The 20,098-nt window shown below is 51.8% G+C and overlaps 2 protein-coding genes across 2 annotated transcripts; both read left to right on the top strand.

Moving 5' to 3' along the window:
* The first annotated feature begins 3,847 nt into the window (after positions 1-3,847).
* ZNF71 (zinc finger protein 71) lies at positions 3,848-9,040 on the top strand. Its single transcript, XM_056137210.1, has 4 exons — positions 3,848-3,930; positions 4,695-4,741; positions 6,172-6,298; positions 7,689-9,040. The coding sequence occupies exons 2-4, from the start codon at positions 4,712-4,714 to the stop codon at positions 9,038-9,040; spliced, it is 1,509 nt and encodes a 502-aa protein (XP_055993185.1). The 5' UTR covers positions 3,848-3,930; positions 4,695-4,711.
* A 2,437-nt stretch (positions 9,041-11,477) lies between these two features.
* SMIM17 (small integral membrane protein 17) lies at positions 11,478-19,518 on the top strand. Its single transcript, XM_056137033.1, has 4 exons — positions 11,478-11,556; positions 18,254-18,441; positions 18,722-18,813; positions 19,355-19,518. The coding sequence occupies exons 2-4, from the start codon at positions 18,285-18,287 to the stop codon at positions 19,463-19,465; spliced, it is 360 nt and encodes a 119-aa protein (XP_055993008.1). The 5' UTR covers positions 11,478-11,556; positions 18,254-18,284; the 3' UTR covers positions 19,466-19,518.
* Positions 19,519-20,098: the final 580 nt, after the last annotated feature.

Here is a 20,098-nt window from a genome sequence, read left to right as displayed (position 1 = left end):
AGTCCTTTCACTTTTCTGCTCCAAGCTGCTGGGTTCTGCATTAAGTCCTTGTGCTTCTGGGACTGTGGCCGTGCTGGGGAGCCGCTCATGGGGGGCAACTGTTGACCTCGGTAGGGCGTGAAGGACGGACCGGAACGCCCCCCTTCTCGTGAGGTTTTAGTCGCCCCCCACACCCCCGGCTCATACCTGCTGTCCACAAGGCTCCCATGCGGCCGCCATCCTTCTTTCCAGAGAAGAGAGGGCGAATGGGGCAACACCCTTTCCCCTCTGGGCAGAGATGATGGCCTGGGTTAACGCATCGTCCATTCACTTTTCTGCTCTAAGCTGCTGGGTTCTGCATTAAGTCCTTGTGTTTCTGGGGCTGTGGCCGTGCTCCAAACTTAACTCTGATTTTCAGGGAGAAAGATTGGGTGGTTTACTTCTCATTGATCACTTTGTATATAGAGAGATGTCTTTTTGAGAAAAAGTCCTCGTTCCCGCATACTCGAGCTGTGTTTGTAGAGGCTTCTGGTCACCGGGGTTCCATCTGGGGGAGGCGGGATGCGGCACCTACTCCATCTGGAACTTGCCGGTGGTCTCGGCTCTTTTTGGAACCTGTTTTTTCTTTTTTTTTTTCCTCCGGGATCCCGCACCCTCCATGTGTTCCTTCTCTTATGACAAATGCTCTTTCTATCATGCCTCTCCAACCCTTGATGCAGTTGCCTGGGTAATTGCATAATTCAGATCTTGAACTTCTTGCATCAAGAAAAATATTTTTCAATCAAAGGATTTTGTGTGATAGTTTTGAAAGAATTCTTACGCTATTTGAGGCCATAGGGATAAAATTGCACGGAGGAAAGACCATTTAAGGCTACAACTAGAAAATAGCCATTTGTAAGCTAGGAAAAGAGGTCACTCTAAATCCAGTCCTACTAGCAGCCTATCTTGGACTTCTTTCCAGAAAGGTGAGGAAATAACTTGTACTAATTGACAGTTGATAATTGCTTATGACAGTTGATTAATTCACTGACAGTGTGTGATCTGTCTAGCTTGACACAATTCCCCTCCTTCCCTTTATTTATTTTTTTGGGGGGGCACTGTGGGGGTAATTGAGCCTGGGACATCCTCATACAAAGCCTTTGTTCACTCTACTTCTTTGAGCCATCTCCCTGAGTTATGATAGCCAGAGTTACTTATTTGGCTGTGGTATACCAAAGACCGTACCCCCTGGAGCAGAGATCTCAGAAGTGGGGCCAGAGATCTTGCCCAGCAGTGTGGCAGGGGGCCACAGGTCAAATTCAAACTTAAGTTTTTGCACCTTCAAGGAAGCACTCTGTCACTGTGTTCCATACTTGGGCCCTAACCTGGGACTTTTTAGTTTTTGAGCTGCATGTGACAGTTCTCAGGCAACCATGTGGTGCTGTGTATTGAACCAGGGCAGCCTGCATGCAAAGCTGTACTCAGCTCATTGAACTATTTCTCTAATACGTCTATTTAATATTTCAGCAATCTAATTAACTCATTTTCGAAGAACCCTTTTAAAAGTACCATTTGAAAGGAAGCTTGTGAAACCTTGAGTAACAGCATTAAACTCTGCCAAGGCCTGAGAAGGACCTGAGGATTTTTTTTTAATTAAAAACTTGAGTTTTTGTTATTTTGGGTTACTATCTGAACAGTATCCACCTAGCTAAGAGAGAATCCAGTCTGAAAAGATTACTACATTTTGGAATACAAAAAGTATGGAGATATTTAAAAAATAACTACTTGACAGGAAGGAGTTGGGATAAGGGGAAAGATTTGTAATAAGAGCAGAGAATTTGGGAAGAAGTTTGCTCTGTATACTATAACGTTGGATACCTGACATACGTTATCAAAATCCAGACTACAACAAAGTAGTAGGAGCTGGAGTGATAGCACAGCGGGTAGGGCGTTCGCCTTACAAGTGGCCAACATGGCCGACCCGAGTTCGATTCCTCCGCCCCTCTCGGAGAGCCCGGCAAGCTACCGAGAGTATTCGATATGCCAGACACAGTAACAACACAGTCTCCAATGGAGACGTTACTGGGCCCGCTCGAGCAAATCGACGATCAACGGGAGGGCCTTTACAACAAAGTACACCTTGGTGCACTTTGCATCATGCTTATGCATCAAGATGTACTCATCAATCCTAATGTACCGCTTTACTGTACGATAGTAATACAGGAAATTGTGCTTGTGTGCATGTACATGCCTATCTGTAGAGGCACATACTTGGATTCTCGTGTACTTAATTTTTTTGGTTTTGGCATTACACCCAGCTTACTCCTGGCTCTGTGCTCAGAAATCGCACATGGTAGGGCTTGGGGGACCCTATGGGGTGCTGGGAATGGAACCCAGGTGGGGTGCATGCGAGGCGCTCCCTGCTGTAGTTGGCTCGGCTCCTCTCATATACTTTGGTACTATTGAGGGCCCGGGAGGAGCACATATTACTTAGAGCACCTGCTGAAGTGTAAGTCCCTGAGTTTTAAACCCTCTGGTACACGTGCTGAGTTTGATCGTGGCAACTGTTGTTTGAGCCTGTGAGCCCCACTGTTTGCAATGCCCAGGTGAGTGTGAACACTAGGACAATGGGTGTGTCCCTTTAGCACCACAGTGACAGTGTCTCCTGGGCTGGAGTAGAGGACAGGGTTACAGGGCTTGCCATGTATACGGGATCCCTCCGCATCCCAGCTTCTTGCCAAACCCAATTACACCCTCTTTCCTCTTCCCACATTCCCTTTTCCTTGTAGTTCTTCAGTTTTTTCCTCTAACCTCTTCAATCCTTCCCTTCTCCGTTCTTCTAAAAATTTTGTTTTGTTTTGTTTGGACACACACCCACTCAGGGATCGCTCCTGGTGGGCTCTGGGGACCATATGGGATTCCTGGAATCCAACTCAGGTCAGCCGTTTTAAGGCAAAAATGCCTGACCCGCTTTGCCATCTTTCGGTCCCTCTTGTCTATTCTGTTTGCATCACATTTCTTGGTTTCCCAAGAGACCAAGATATTCTTTCTTATTCTTTCTTTTTTCTTTCTTTTCCTCCTTTTCCTCCTTTTCCTCCCTCCCTCCCTCCCTTCCTTCCTTCCTTCCTTCCTTCCTTCCTTCCTTCCTTCCTTTTCTTTCTCTTTTTTTGGGGGGGAGGGGGCGGAGATAGGGCCTGCATAGAGCTGCCCTGCGGGGGAAGGAGGGTGTGCTTGTGAGTCTGTGCAGGTGTATGTGCCTGTCAGTGCAGGTGTGCCTGTGGGTCTGTGCAGGTGCGTGTGCACGTCTGTACAGTATGTGTGCATGGGTTTCATGTTGGGGACCTGCCTGGGGGTTGACTCCTTCAAGCACACAGGTCCCCACCCCTCTCCTGTCCCTGTAGCTTCACTCTCTGGCCTCAGTTTCCAAATCTGTGAGGGTGTTGGTGGTGGACATGCATTGCTGGGCTCAGCTGCACGCAAGATCAGCGCCTTAGCCCCCTGCTGCCTCGCCAGCTCCCACGTCTCCACTGGCTGAATTTCCTTCATCACCCATTTCTCTTTTCCTGTTCCGACCGTCCTCTCACCACCAGCCCAGTGACACTCTGCCCTCCTGCTCCTCCGCGCCTCACCCTTCTCTCTCCTCCCTCCCTTCTGCTTCCGTTCGCCATTCTCTCCCTCCGCCCCCCCCCCCCCCCCCCCCTCGCATACACACCCGCGTCCAGCTCCTCCTTCCTCTCAGCGCCGGCCAGTCACGCTCGGCCGCGCTCCCTGCGAAGGTCCCTGGGAGACGAGGCGCGTCCGTAGGGAGAGCGCGCGGGCTTCTGGGAAGCGTAGTCCAGCGTCCGCGCAGGCGCTCTGCGTCGGACTGGGCTGGCGGCGCAGATCATTGTCCAGGAGAGCTTCGGGGCGCCCCTGCGCTTGGGCTGTCAGGCGTGACCCTGGCCTGGAGCAGGGGCCTGACCCAGGTAAGGGGTACGACTGTCTGACCGTCACAGTGTAGGGTCGGGGGCCGACGGGAGAGGCCCGATTGGGATGGTGGTGTAAAAGGGAGTGGGAGGGCCGAGGGGCGTGTCCGCCCTAACTCCGGAGGCCTGGCGGAGTTGGTTGTGCCCCAGCCCAGCTGGTTGTGCCCCAGCCCAGCGTGAGAGGGTGCAGCCAGGTAGGGCTCAGAGTAGGGGAGTATAAACTGGGGAGGGGGGCTGTGAAGCCCTGGGCTTGGGAGCAGGTGAGTGTACCTATGGCCAAGCTTGTCTGTACATGTGTGTGCAAGGTGTGGCGTGCAGTTCTTTGCAGGTGTGCTTGTGAGTCTGTGCAGGTGTGTGTGCTGTCAGTGCATGCGGGTCTTTACAGGTGTGTGTGTGCCTGTCAGTGCAGGTGTGCCTGTGGATCTGTGCAGGTGCGTGTGCACGTCTGTACAGTATGTGTGTATGGGTTTCATGTTGGGGACCTGCCTAGGGGGTTGACTCCTTCAAGCACACAGGTTCCCCACCCCTCTCCTGTCCCTGTAGCTTCACTCTCTGGCCTCAGTTTCCACATCTGTGACATGGGCGGTAGGGGGCATATAATGCCCCTTCATGGGGGGTGTGGGGAGGAGTTGAGCTTTGCAGTAAAGTGGCTCCTAACGTTGCCATGTGTACTCTCTGTGTTTGGGGATGTGCATGTTCCTTCTTGCCCCCTGCCTGTTTGTGGTGCATGTGTCCGTGCAGCTGCTCCCTCGCACTCTCTCTTCCTGCCAGGCCCATCCTGTGGAGTGATGGCCCAGCTGCTGACCATCAATGCCTCGGTGAGTCTTGCCAAATGTGGGGCTTTCATCTTGAGGGACCCCCCTGACCTGCAGCCCCAGCCCAGGAGGTGTGGTGTCTCTGTGGCTCTGCTGACCTATATGCCTCTTCCCCTGTTCTGTCCCTAACTTCTAGCCTACACCTGGAGACTGAATAGCTCAGACCATCCTGGGGGCTCTTGGAGATGGGTGGGTACCCAGGAAGTGATGGCTGTGCCAGGACCCTGTAGCCAGGTAGTCCTGCTGTGTGTCTGTTTGTGGTCTTTTCCTTTGAACTTGTCTTTATGTCACGCATATTTAATGGAAGAATGTGACCCACCTGGGCCTTTTGTTTTTTGACCATCACTAACTGGTGGTAAGATGGAGCTGTCCCCACCCAAACATGACAAGGGAGGCATTTCTGCATTCATGCATCTGCTCTGATGGTTGATTTTGAAAATTATGTATTAGCACAGGCATTTTTAAATCCCCATCCAATGACTGCAAAAGGGATTTCCCTTGCCTTAAGAACTTGATGGCCATCACTGGTTTTCTTCTTTTTTTTGGATCACACCCAGCGATGCACAGGAGTTATTCCTGGCTCTGCACTCAGGAATTATTCCTGGTGGTGCTTGGGGGACCATATGGGATGCTGGGAATCAAACCTGGGTTGGCTGCGTGCAAGGCAAATGCCCTACCAGCTGTGCTGTTGCTCTAGCCCTGACTATCACTGGTTTTGACTGCATGATCAGTTTGTACAGTCATTGAGTTTGAGCTTTTAAATTTTTTTCCTTTAGGGGGGTGGAGAGAGTACAGTGGGAAAGGCACTTGCCCTGCACAAGTCACTCCAGTTTTGATCCCCAGCACTGTATATGGTCTCCTGAGGCCTTTCAGGAGTGACTACTGAGAATAGAGCCTGGCGTAAGCCCCCTGAGCACTACCACCCTAGCCCCAAAACCCCCTGCCACCAAAAAACGAAACAAAACAAAAAAAACAATCATTTTTGTAGGAGCTAGGATATAGTACATGTGTCCTACCTGGTTCTATCCCCAGCACCTTAGGGTCCTGAGCCTGCCAGGGGCAGTCCTGGAAGACCTTAAAAACCAGTAGGGGAGGCCTTGGACGCCCCTGAGCACAGCTGGGGTGGCCCAGGTGACCTCTCTACCTCTGGGTAGTGATTGTGCACATTGGACAAAAGTGGCAAGTGGGTATTTGTGACAGCTGCTTACATGGGGCAGGTAATAGATGGCAGCCAATGGACTCTTTCTCCCCATTTCTCAGTCTGGGGCTTTGGACACTAAGCAGCATCATGCTGTTTTCATTCCTGTCATCCCTGAGGGTCCCTGCCGGGTCTGTCACATGTACCCTTCAAGCCCTCCTGAAATCCCTTTGGCTACTCTGGCCACTTCTCCAGGCCTTGCTCAGTGAGTGGTTAGTGCATTTCCTCTTCACAGAAATCAGTGACCTTCAGGGACGTGGCCGTGGACTTTACCAAGGAGGAGTGGCAGCAGCTTGACCTTGCCCAAAGGAACTTGTACAGAGATGTGATGCTGGAGAACTTCCAGAACCTGCTCTCACTCGGTGAGGGCCTGCAAACCACTGCCACCTGTCCCTGGAAAGAAAGCAGAGGGGCAGATTGTGCTGTGTAGAAAGTCAAAACTTCAAAAAACAAAAACAAGCCAACTGAAGCTAGAGTTGAACTGCTGGGCACTGTTGGCCATGTGGATCACAGTTCCAGCGTTGTCATTTGGGGTTAGGCAATGATATGGGGGTGGATTGCACAGCCCTGGCTTGGTCTCAAGACCACCAGCCATGAGCACTTCTGGGAAGACACTCCCCCCCCAAAAGAAAAAAAGAATTGTAATCGCATAAAGTGTCCCTAGGGAAAATAATAGAGATCACATGAGGGATGGATGGATGGGTGAAGGGATAGAGGAAGAGATGGGAGGGTGAAGGGATTGTGAGGGCGGAAGGGGTTATTCCAGAGGTAGGGTCGGGGGCACTGGAGGAGAGAGGGCACTCTAGCCAGGGCATCTTTGTTTTTGTTTTTGGACTACACCCAGCTGTGCTCAGGGCTTACTCCTGGTTCTGCACTCAGGGATCACTCCTGGTGGGTTGGGAGGATCATATGGAATGTCATGGGTTGCCGCGTGCAAGGCCAGCTCCCTCCCTGTTGTACTATGTCTCTGTCTCCACCTTCCCCCCAGTTTTTCCCAGTGGGGTGTTTGTGGGTTCACTAGGATGTTTGGGAGGAATCCCTTAGGCTTTGAATCAGGACCTTGGGCGAGCCTGCAAGAGTAGAAACTGCCGTCTGTGAGGGGATGTTACAAAAGACAGGAGTGGCCTGTCCTGCAGGGTCAGGCTACTGGAGGAGAGAGTCTGGGACAGGACTCCAAAACAGATTTGGGGGTCCTCCACTGAGATGTAACAAGTATCACCTGCAGAGGGTGGCAGTGTTGAGTATCCCCAAGGCCTTCAGCCAGAACATGCACCTGAATGAGCTGGGGTGGGTGGGAACTACCCCAAGAGCCAGATGGGGGATGCACTGCAGCCCTCATGGTCAGGCCCCCTACCCCTGCGGGCTTTGGGGAAGCAAGCTGCGCGCAGGTTCATACCAGGAGAGGCAGAGTGTGACATCAGTGGCTGCTGGGTGATGGAGCTGTGGCTCCTGTGATGAAGGCTGGGTGGCAAGGGGCAGAACAGGTGTGGGGGAACTGTTGGGTGTGGCTGGCAGAGTGTGCCTCTGCCCCCACCCACCTTGCCACTGCAGCGCCTTCTGCCTCCTGTGTGGGCTGGGGCCCTCACCCCAACTCCACTTTCTCTGCTGCAGCAGCCCTCGTGCAGATTCCTGCTAGGGCATACCCCCACCCCACATCCACAGCAGACCCCGAATGACTGTCTGAGAACACCCTGCGCCGCTCTGCAACCCTGATCGCGAATCCCTGCTTAAAGACCTTCTCTGTCCCCCCAGACCTGGAGACCAGACCAGAGACGAAAGCACCAGAGCCGGAGGAGGACTTTCCAGAAGACAGGCCCGTCGGTGGGGGCACTTTGACCCTGGGGGGCGGGGTGGAGAGACCGCGGGTGGTTGCAGGGGCCCCGCGGGAGCGTTCCCCAAAATCAGACTCCTGGTGTGGCTGGCTCCCCTCGACGCTGTCCCCCAGACCTGATGAGGGGGCCTCCACAGAGGTGCCCCTGACGTGGGCTGCGTTGGCTCAGCTCCCCGTGGGGAGGCGACCGCATGACTGCCCGGAATGTGGCAAAGCTTTCGTCTGCCGCTCGGCTCTGACCAAGCACTGGCGCACGCATACGGGGGAGAAGCCCTTCGAGTGCACTGCATGTGGGAAACACTTCTCCGAGCGCTCAGCGCTCACCACGCACCGGCGGGTGCACACAGGCGAGAAGCCCTACGGCTGCGGGGACTGTGGTAAGGCCTTCAGCCAGCGCATGAATCTGGTGGTGCATCGGCGCACGCACACGGGCGAGCGGCCCTACGCGTGCGGGCGCTGCGGTAAGGCATTCCGCAAGGCATCGTCGCTGGTGCAGCACGAGCGCACACACACGGGCGAGCGGCCGTATGCGTGCGGGGACTGCGGCAAGGCCTTCAGCCAGCACATGCACCTCGTCGTGCACCGGCGCACACATACGGGTGAGCGACCCTACGCATGTGGGGACTGCGGCAAGGCCTTCAGCCAGAACATGCACCTGACTGAGCACCGGCGCACACACACGGGCGAGAAGCCGTTCGGTTGCCCTGAGTGCGGCCGCGCCTTCAACAAGAGCTCGGCGCTCACGCTGCACCGGCGCGTGCACACTGGCGAGCGGCCGTACGCGTGTGGGGACTGCGGCAAGGCCTTCAGCCAGAGCTCCTACCTCATCCAGCACCAGCGTGTACACCTGGGCTCCAGGCCCTTCGAATGCGGCCAGTGCGGCAAGGCCTTCGGCAAAAACTCGGCGCTGGTGCAGCACCGGCGCGTGCACACGGGCGAGAAGCCCTACGTCTGCCCCGTGTGCCACAAGCACTTCGCGGGGCGCTCGTCCCTGGCTGTGCACCAGGCTGCCCACACAGGCGCCAAGCCCTTCCAGTGCGGCCAGTGCGGCAAGGCCTTCGGGCAGAGCGCGTACCTCATCGAGCACCAGCGCATCCATACCGGAGAGCGGCCCTACCGCTGCGGCCAGTGCGGCAAGGCCTTCCTCAAGAACTCCTCGCTGACCGTGCACCGGCGCACGCACACTGGCGAGCAGCCCTACAGCTGCGCGCAGTGCGGCCGCTGCTTCAGCCGCAGCACCAACCTCACGCGCCACCTGCGCGTTCACACCTGAGCCCGGGCACCTAGACGGTCCCAGATCATCGGTTTCCCAAGCGCTGCGGACCTTGGGGTCTGTTTCCTCGTTGGTCAAGAGGCGGGGAGGCATGGGGACACCCGCCCCGCCCCCCTAACCTGTCTATAGGGCCAAGGGGGCAAGTTGAGAGGCAACAACCTCTTGGCTTCATTTTATTTTTCAGTAAATTACAGGGAAAAAGTGCTCTAAAAGCCAAAGTGCCCCAGAGTTTTAGAAGTAAAACGTTTACTTACGGGAAACTGAATTTTTCTTACGTATCCAACTGCGAAAGGCAGACGCCGCCCTGCCCGGCTCCCTGCTCCCTGCGGGCGCCCTGTGTGAAGGGAAGGACAGAGGCTATATACTAGAGTTTAAGGCACTGGCGGTGCGTTTATAAGTGAAACTTAAAGGACACTGGGAGACCGCGGGTGGGGACACGCCTCTCTGGTCGCTGCCCAGCTCCGGGTTCCGCCCCAGTGCCTCGGGCAGAGGTCTGGGTCTCCCGGGAGCAGGCGCGGAGTAGGCGACGCGGCCTGACCGCCCTCCAGCGTTCTCTCGCTTTCCCTCCTCCCAACCAAAGCTGGCCCGGGTCCTCCCGCGCCGCCCCAGTGACGGGCCCTTCCCCACCGCCGAGTAGCCGCGCCTCTGGGGTGGCATGGGGCTTTGCTTTCCTGTGCCTCGGTTTACTCATCTGCCGTCCGCGGGGGTCGGGTATGAAGATGCTGGCCTAGCAGGGCGCCCCCTCCCACCCCGCCCCAACATGGCACTAACGGACTCGGACACGGCTGACGCTGCCCCGTGTGCCGGTCCAGAAAGAGAAATCGCGGCGACAGACCGAGGACTAAAGAAGGGCTGGCTCGTAGGCGCCCCCGGGCGACAGCAGCGCCGGGGCACGTGACCCGGGAGAAGGCGGACTGCGCCTGCGCGCGGCTCTTCTGCTGAGGCCACGCCCCTGCGCGCTCCCAGAAGCTTCCGCGAACTGTCCAGGGTGGGTGGGAGAGGCTGGGAGGAAGAAGTTGGAGGGGAGGTGGAGGAAGGGTGGAGGGGGCTTAGGGCGCCAGGGGAGGACCCGGGAGGAGGGATGGAGCGGGAGGGAAGAGATCGAGTAGGGGATGGGGGGAGTGGGAGTCGAGGAGGGAGGAGCGGGTGGGAAAGGATGGGAGGAGGGGAGGAGAGCTGCGCTGAGCTCCCACTGGATCCCATTGTCGCTGGTCTGGTAGAGAACGCTGAGAAGGGACTTCATCTCTGTGTCTTGGCGTTCTCATCTATGTCTGGGAATCCTCCACTAGCTATTGTCGAGGAACTGATGACGGCCGGGCGTCCAGAACTGCACCGTCATCGTCACGAATGACTTGTATTCTTGCTCCCTGGGCTAGGGGGTCCCACACTGCACTCTGGCCTGAGGTTCGAAACAGTCTCCACAGAGCGCGTTGGTCTCCCCAGACCAGGGAGGAATATTCAGGGGGCAATTAGATCCGAAAACTCTCGGGGCCACCTGCCTCCCGGCCGGGGCCGGGTTCTACCCAGCGAGCTGGGGTGAGGGAGGTGCTTGTTTTCCGGTGCACAGACTCATAGCTGGAGGCAGGTGAGAGCATTTCCCCAGCACTTTCCCCCTCTAATTCATAACTCCGGGGTGTGATGGAGGCCATTGAGGTGGGGTGTGGACAAATTTCAGCTTTGTAGTGGGGTGGGGCAATGAGAAGGCGGCTTTGTGGCTCTTTTGAATCCCCTCAGCGTGCTCAGGGCCCCCCAGCTCTGCGCTCAGGATCACTCCTAGCTAGCATCTAAGCAGGATCAGCTGCATGCAAGGCCCATTCAGGAACTTCCTTCGTACAAAACTCATCAAGGATAAGAGAACCATTTTCTTTTAGAGATGGTTAACTCATCTTCCAACTCCCTCCTCCCGGGTTATCAGTTTCTTTGGAAACTTTTAAGAAATGCTCACATTTACACACATGCATGCACACACATTCACACACAGGGACGTATACACACGTACACGTGCACACACGAAAACACACATGTGCCTGCACGCATCTCTCAAGGGAGCCGAGCCAGCAGATTCTTTCTTGTCACTGAGAGTCTAGTTTCCCCACTCCCACACCCATAGAGGCTATCTGGGTTTCCATGGCAACCAGTGCTTTCTCACAGCAGGAAAGAAAAGACAGGCTGACTGGTGATCCCAATCTGATAGAACGCTGTGCATCAGTCATTCCACCTCCCTCGCTGGGTAGTGCAGAGATAGCAGGTCAGGTATGAGTAGCAGCTGGCAGAGCTGATTACTAGGTGTCTCTGCCCAGTGGTGGTGTTGCTGCATGCGTGGTGCTGGGACTCAGGAGGGAGCATCCTGTCGCTCTGATCCTGTCACTCAGAGGGGTCTCAGCTCTTCTGCAGCCCTTTTAAAATTATTTTGTTCCTGACAGTTTGTAACTGCATGTTCTTGTCAGCGGTCAGAACATACCAAACAAGGCAAGATCTCCTGCTGGCCTCACTGCCTCAGCCGTCTGCACTGCAGGGTGAGTAATCATATGGAGTGGGGTGTGTTGGTGGGGGGTGGCTTCTAGTTTTCCATTTCCATATGTATTGGTGATCTGTGCATACCTTTGTAGAATATGCAGGTTCTGACTCTTTTCCATATCCATAGAATGAGCCTGCCTAATAGTATCCTTTCTGTATTGACAATACTGGGAATGTATCAGTCGCATATCAGGAGGTATGTAATAGTACCTCTACACAAATTCTGGCAGTTAAACCTGTATATTATGTTTCATTGATGTTCAGATGCACAGTTTTTGTTGTTGTTGTTGTTTTGCTTTTTGGGTCACACCGGGTGATGCTCAAGGGTTACTCCTGGTTCTGCACTCAGGAATTACTCCTGGTGGTGTTCAGGGGATCATATGGGATGCTGGGGATCGAACCTGGGTCGGCCACGTGCGAGGCAAAAGCACTACCTGCTGTGCTATTGCTCCAGCCCCCAGATGTACAGGTTTTGTTTTTTACATCCTAGCATCATTACAGTGTGTCTTATAATAACCCATATCTTTAAATATCTTGTTTTTTATAGCTTGAACGATATATTATAAGCAACTATATTTTAATATTTTTTATAGCTTGAATATGTGTATAAGCAATACACATGCTGGCAAACTGATTACATTTATCCTGCACCATGGTGAGGGAGGAAAATTTGGTTGCATCTAATGTTCACAGGGCTTCCCTGTCTAGTTCTGGTTTCCAAAGAATTAAACCCTTCCTGTAAGCCTTCAATCCATAGAAAAAGCAATTTTATCTCTTGAGTTTTGCCATGCTGCGATTTCGAGATATATTATGAAATTTCTGGCCATAATTATCACTTCACAAAATGATGAGCTTCCACTATTCATGAACAGATAGGACCTTGCTAAATATGGCAGTCTTGTGAACATTTTTTTCTTCTTTTTTTTCTTTTTGGGTCACACCCAGTGATGCACAGGAGTTACTCCTGGCTCATTCACTCAGGAATTACTCCTGGCGGTGCTCGGGGGACCATATGGGATGCTGGGAATCAAACCTAGGTCGGCTGCGTGCAAGGCAAACACCCTACCCGCTATGCTATTGCTCCAGCCCCACATTTTCTTTTTAAACACCTTTTGTGTTTTTAGTCTGGCAAGCATTTAACAGGCATAAGTTAGTGCTGTTGGGGCTTTATCTGAGTGGAAGCAGGCTTTCATTTTTATCCGCAGCCAGCCCTCATCCCCCTCATGCAATGTCTTTGAGATCTTTCCATGCCTACAAAGATCTATTTTATTTAGCAAAATGAGGATATGACATTTTTAACTGACTTCATCTTGGTCAGGACTCAACAAGCTCTCAATAAATGCTACTTAATTTATAAAGATCTATCCTTACAACACTAGTCCCATCAATAGGTGTGTAGAAAAGTGCCATAGAATGGGGTGGGGGAGAGAGAACACATGTGTCTCTTATCAGACTTGAAATTTCATTATTTCATCCCAGATATCCACGACACTGAATACTTAAAGATTTTAGGCAATCTTGTTTTTTTTTTTTCACCCGAAGTATCTATTTTACCCCTTTACTGAATAAACAGACAAAATTTCAGGATTAGTGAGGCAAGAAAATCCTGGAATAAATTCTCACTGCCATCTACAAGTTGAATTTAGTCCTTCCCAAGGGACTTTGGGGCCCCAAGAAATCAGTGTTTGGAAATCTAAGCATCTAATGGAAGCTATGTGCCCCTGGGGAGAGGCCATGGTGAGGAGGTGAGCATGATGAACTTCACTTTGCCTCACTGGCTGACTTATTTCCTGTGGAATAATCCTTACTGATGGGCTTTCTGCCTTGCAGGACTCTTGTCTCTGGATAGAGCTGATGAATCAGAGGAGGGAGCCAGGACACGTAGCCTTGGATCAGTGTTGTGGCAGAGTCTTGCTCCACAGGGCTGCTGTGGTCTTGTATGACATGGTCTTCTATGACTTGACTGCTCAGATTAGGGCTGGCTCCGATTCACTCTTCATTTTGTTTGTTTTTGGGCCACACTTGGTGGTACTCAGGGTTGACTCTTGACTCTGTTCAGGGGGTTCATATATGGTGTTGGGGATCAAATCTGGCCAATCTTCATGCAGAGTAACACCCTGCCTGCTATACTGTCACATTGGTCCCTCACTCTTCTTGTTTATAATGCAATCAGTTGCCAATATTAAGATGCTGGGATCATCTTTTTTTTTTTAAATCAGATGTCACGTTTTATTCGTTCAGTCCTTCCAAAATAACATCAGACTTCTCAAAGGATCTAATATGTGCTGAGAAATGTTAGGTAGGGATGGTTCATAGATGAACTAGAAACAGTCATGGCCAATATCAAAGTCCACATTAGAGAAGCAAGGCAGACAACACCAAGAACTAAATAGCAATTGAGTTCTATTTCCTTTTGAGTCTGTAATCTCAGGAAGATGGCTAGAATAGTTTTGCAGTGGTTCTGGATGATCAGAGTTGAAATCAGAGATTCAAAGCTATCTTCCCCTTAGAGTCTGGAAATTACTCTCTTTAGGGAGTGTTGATATACCTCAAAGCATCCCCTGGAATATTCAGCATGTAGTAGGTGCTTTCTAAGTATCTCTCAAATTTATGGAGGCAGGTTTGGGTTACTTGATTATCATAATATTTGAGAATAACAAGCTTGGTCATTCAGCTTCTGATGCCATAGTGGTTAGATTCAGAGTTTAGGGTGGGGGCCAAACCCAGAAGTACTCAGGGCTTACTCCTGGATCTTCACTCTGGGACTGTTTCTGAAAGAGCTTGGGGATACCATATATGGTTCTAGGGATTGAACTCGAGTCAGCTGCATGCAAGGCTAGTGTCTTCAGCCCTGTACTGTCTCTCTAGGCCAGAGTGGCTGAATCTTATGCCAGGGACTCATTCCTGAAGACTTTGCGCAGTTCAAATGCCACACGAGGAAAGACAGGTTTTAACTGAAAAAGCATGACTGGCATGTCTACCCACTAATGACAGTGATGCTGAAACAACAGTTTGCAAAATGCACAATAGTGATATTAGAAAGGGTGTATTATAAAGTAATTTTACTTTGATTTTGGACCACACTCAGCAGTGCTCAGGGCTTGCTCCTGGATCAGTGCTCAGGAATTACTTGGTGGGCTTGTGAGACCAAATGGGGGCTGAGGGAATCAAACCTAACTCAGATGCAAGTCAAGTATCCTACCCACTGTATAATCACTCTGGCTCCAACTAATTTTAAAGTTTCAAGGATTCTTGAAAATTCCAGGAAATTCCACCAAACTCATGGTTTAAGTGTTTGTATTTCAAATTAGTGTAAAATATAAATCACTGTCACTGTCCTCCCATTGTTCATAGATTTGCTCGAACAGCCACCAGTTACATCTCACAACAAATTGTGAGACTTGTTGCTACTGTTTTTGGCATATCGAATATGTCATGCGTAGCTTGCCAGGCTTTGCTAAGCAGCGAGATACTCTCGGTAGCTTGCTGGGCTCTCTGAGAGGGGCGGAGGAATTGAACCCGGGTCGGCTGCATGCAAGGCAAACACCTTACCCCCTGTGCTATCTCCCCAATCCAGTATAAAATATAGGCAAAGTATATTATATGTTTATAATAATATTCTTCTTGTGACTCCCACCTTGCTGCATGAAAACTATGGCCATTGGGGTTGAGATATAGGTCAGTGGGCTGAGTACGCGCCTTGCATCATGAGGCTGATTTGCTCCTCGGCACTGCGTTATCACCATGCTCTGTTAGGAGCAACCCCTGAGAACAGAGTTGGAAACAGCTCCAACGCTGCCCCCAAAGCCCAGCCCCCAACACACACAACCATAATCTTGTCAATAGCTCACAAGAACCCCATGTCTTGCTCCCCACAATCCAAGAGTCTCATGCACGTTCCCTGTTTTCCTTTCTGTACATCTCTCCCCACACAGATGTTCTGAAACCTCATGATGATAACCTCAGTCAACTATACTCAGAACTTGCTGTCCGCAAAGCCAAAGCTGCCTCTTCAATGACCCATGGTTCTATCCGTCTTTGCTTTCATCCCACGCTTCCTAGGCCCCAGGGCACTTTGTTTCTAGGCTGCACGGGGCATTGGCCCCTGAGCATATGTGTTCTTTGAAAAAGCGACTAAAGGTAGAGAACAAGGGAACAGAGATTGTGAGTCTTAGCATCCCTCGGACCAGGAGGGTAGAGGGAGGCTAGCACCAATGGAAGGGCCACCAGCAACCAGTTCAGCACCACAGACAGAACTCCGAACCGCCCCACCACTGACAGTGAAAATGGCGACTCAGCACCATGGACAGGGACCAGCAGCCTCAGAGCTGTGCCTTGTGGGTGAATCAGGACCATGGACAGAGCCTAATTCTGCTTTGGCAGAAGCTTCTCCAGGCTACTGGAGCTCTTCCTCCACTAATGGCAGAGCTGGAGTCTCCAGTCCTTAACCCCAGAGTACTCCCATACTGACCTCCGAGGAGGAGCCTCTGAGGGCTAGAGCACAGCATCCTTACTTGACATAGTTCTGGGATTCTCCTGAAGCACAGAAGCACTACAGAGCACAGAGTTTATGCCTGGCACCCTCAAGGGTTCCGGGGTTCCTCACCCATGGCACCCCCATTCTCCATCACTGAAGCGCCTCAGTCCATTTCTGAGCTCTTTTCCAGCCCCAAGTACCGCCCCCTGCCCTGTGGCAACTCCCAACCACTTTCACTTCTCCCTTCAGAGCCTCACCCAGCCTCCTCCCCCACCCCCCAGCGCCCTGTGAAGCCAGGTGGAATGTGCCCAGACTCAGTGACTTCTGAGCACATTCAGGTGCTACTTCTCAGACAGTGCAGGCTCCTGGCCTTCTGTCTTAGTCTGCCACTCTACACACCACAATGCTGTCCCTGCTGTGGGCTCTGTCATGAAAAATTGTGCAGCCTTGCAGACTCTCATGTCTGGGGGTTGGAGGATAGTACAGTGGGTAGGGCATTTGCCTTACACATATCCCACTTGGGTTCAATCTCCAGCATCCCATATGGTCCCCTGAGCACTCTCAGGAGTATAGTACTTCCTGAGTGCAGAGCCAGAAGTAACTCTTGAACATTTCTGAGTGTGACCCCAAAACAAAACAAAAAAAATTCATCCATGTCATTGAGCATCTATTTGCTTATGTGACCCATGTAACAAGCTGCCTGCATGCTGCTTGCTCTGCCGTGGACAGATTCTGCAATGGGTTGGTTCTGCAGTGATTGGGCTCTCCAATGGACAAATACTGCAATGGAAAGATTCAGCAATGGATGGACTCTGCAGTTGACAGGCTCTGCAGTGAATGGGCTCTGAAGTGAACTGGTTCTGCACTGGACAGGCTCTATAGCAAATGGGCTCTGGGCATTGGACCAGCTCTGGGCAGTAAACTTGCTCATTAGTTGCTTGGCTGTGCAATGGATGAGTTCTTCAGTAGACAGACTCTGGGAGTGGGCTGGCTCTCGAAGTGGACAGGGCTCTATATTGGATGGACTCTGCACAGTGGACCAGGTCTAGGCCGTGGACAAGCTCCTGGCAGTGGACAAGCTCTGCAGTGAAAGGCTCTAGGCAGTAGATGGGTTCTGGGGAGTGGACCAGCTGTGGGAAGTGGATGAGCTCTGCAGTGGAGGGCTTTGGGCAGCAGATGAGCTCTGGGAGGGACCAGCTAACAGGAGTGGATGAGCTCTGCAGTGGAGGGCTCTGCAGTGTGTGGCCACCCCTACTCTGGGCTGCAGCATGTCTGCACCAGAGGCCTCCTTTCTCCTGGGGTAGGGGTTGTCTAAATAAGGCTAAATATTTTGTTTTCATCAACATTACCAGATTGTTTCCCAAAAGGCTGAATCAACACACACCTGTCCCACTCCTGCACCAGCAAACCCCTGCCCCAAGCCCATGCTGCACCTTGGCAATCTGTTTCCGCACAGGGTGCAGAGGGAAACAAGGCACTCAGAAATACTTTCATTTTCCTCCTCCTTTGTGTTTTTGTGTTTTGGGTCATACCTGTTGCCACTCAGGAGCCACCACCTGAGTGTGAGGTAATGTTTTGGGAATCAAACTGGGACATGCAGACCAGACTCAGATGCTTGAGCCCCTCCATGTCATATAATTATTGTGTGCATGTATGTGTTTGCCTATGCATATGAATGCATTTTTAGGTTCATATGTTTGTTTGTATGTGTGTGTGCATATCTGTGTCTGTTTGCATGTGTACATATGTGTATTTGTTTGCCTCTGTTTTAGCATGTGTGTATGTTTGCACATTTGAATTTGTGTGTATGTCTGTGTTAGCAAGTGTGTACTTGCATGTATGGGTGTCTGCACTTGTGCATATGTGTATTTGTGTGTCTGCTAGCATATGTGTGTATTTGCATGCACGTGTGTCTCTGCACACATGCCTGTGTGTGTCTATATGTGTGTCTGTTAGCATAGGTATATATTTACGTGTATGTGTGTCTGTTTGCATGTGTGCATTTGTGTGAATGTCTCTGTATTTGCACATGTATATTTGCATAAATGTGTGTCTGCACATGTGTATTTGTATGTGCAAACGTGTGTTTGCACAGGTGTGACTGAAATCCCTGTACCTTCCTTCTTGTTACTTGTCCCTCAGTTGTGCTGGTGTCTCATGGGCTCTCAGGCTGCGCTGCAGGGCTGGAGAGTGACTGATACGGTGTGTGTCCCCTTCAGGCTCTGAAGGGCCCAGACAGGCCAGACCGAAATGCAGAGCCTCAGGCCTGAACACTTCCGGGGACTGCTGGAGCCAGAGAGGATCCAGACGCTGCTGCCTCAGGAAAGCAAGGCCTGGGGGCAGCGCGGCACCTTCGTTCATGACTGGGTGGCTGTGGAAGTGGGCGTCAGTGACAGTGAGGACAAAGGTGAGGGCACAGCAGTGAGAACAGGGCAGGACCTGGGGGCCAAAACTGAGGGGCAGATCCAGGGTGGGCAGAGCTGGGGAGGGCAGATCAGAGGGTTAGACCTGGGGGGGTCGGTTCATGTGCTGAGCCCCAGGTCAGAGTCTGGGGGACAGCTATCATGGAGGCCTGCCTGGAAGAAGCTGTGTTACCTGTGTGACTGGGAGCAGGTGAACCAGGTGAAGGAAGGTGGGACCCAGAGGCTTGTTCTCCAGTCCCACTAACTCTCCTTTCCCTCTGGCAGAGTCTCCTGAGGAGGTAGATTTCTCCCAGGAGTGTAGCCCCATGGATGAGGATGAGGAAGAGCAGGAGGAGGAGGAGCTAGAGGAGCACCAGGTGAGTTGGGCCCTTTTCTCCAGTGTCCCCTGCAGCCCTTGGTGGGTTTACATTTAAAGTTTGGGGAGCCTGTTACATAAAGGTCTTTTGGGGGCTGATAGCCCCCCAGGGGCGAGCCAGTGCCCCCACATGTGCCTTTGGAAACTTTTATCTCTACATCATGGGCTGGAGATCTGCCCTTTGAAGTGTGTCCTTGTGAGGGCCCAGGCATGCAACTGTGCCGTCAACTGACCATGGAGCCATGTCTAAGCCTGTGTCACTTCTTTCAGGCTTGTGTGATCACCATGGGGACAATCACACAGTGGAAAAATTGCCTGCTGACACGTTTTCTGAGAAAGCACCCTGTCTTTAAGTGCTTTCCAGCTCGATGCCATGATCCTTTGTGTCTTTTCTTCCTGCCAGGCTGCTCCCCCTGAGGCTCTGTCGCCCACAGTTTCCAACCCTTGTGTTCATGAACTCCCAGCCTAATATTCTCCTGTGTTCTCCAGAAGACAGTGGTGACACCCTGTTTCTAACTTCTGTCCATCCCTCTCTGTTGCAGAGCTTTGTGGAGTGGCCAAGAGCAGCACAGCACTTGCCCGTCATGCTGGCCGTTTGCGTGCTCTTCCTGTTCCTGGTTCTGACGGGGATGCCCATGATGCTGATGCTCTAACTGTCCAGTCACCATTGGTGTATCCAGGGTCATGCTGGAGAGTGGCCGCTGCCCTGGACACCCCTTCTGAGTTGATTTTTTAAAAATTTACTTTCCTGACATGAGGTATTACATTGCCATATTTTATTGAACTGAAGACTTTGTGAGTTGCAAGATGCCTGGTATTTTCTATACCACTGAGGAAAAATGTTACTTAATGGTCAGATGCCACCAAGTAGCAGATCCACGCTGGCTTTAGAGAAGGTAACCAGAGCATTGACATCTGTCAGCTGTCTTCCTGTTGGAGGATCTTTGGGTTCCTCAGGTTGTGGCACACCGTGTTTTCAGAGGCAGAATTTTGCTTCTTGATGTTATTACACAGGGTCCGTATGTATGTCTTCCTGTGAGGGATTGGCTTCATTTTTGTTAAGTTTTGGCTTCATGGCTCAGTATGCGAAGAAGGGAAGATTTTATCCTCCTGGGTGCTTCTGACTGGTCTCTGCACCCTGAGTTTTGTCCATGCCTAGACGTTTGGGAAGAGTCTGCCTGAAGCAAACCAGCCCAGGAGCCAGCCACACACATTCATTCCCTTGGCAAGGTGTTCATTCTTCTACCTCATGAGTTTTTGTGATTGATAGTATTCTTTGTTTCCTA

The sequence above is a fragment of the Sorex fumeus genome, unplaced genomic scaffold, assembly GCF_029834395.1.
Source record: "Sorex fumeus unplaced genomic scaffold, SorFum_2.1 ptg000122l, whole genome shotgun sequence".
NCBI classification, from domain to species: domain Eukaryota; kingdom Metazoa; phylum Chordata; class Mammalia; order Eulipotyphla; family Soricidae; genus Sorex; species Sorex fumeus.
This window is presented reverse-complemented; position numbering and strand designations above follow the sequence as displayed.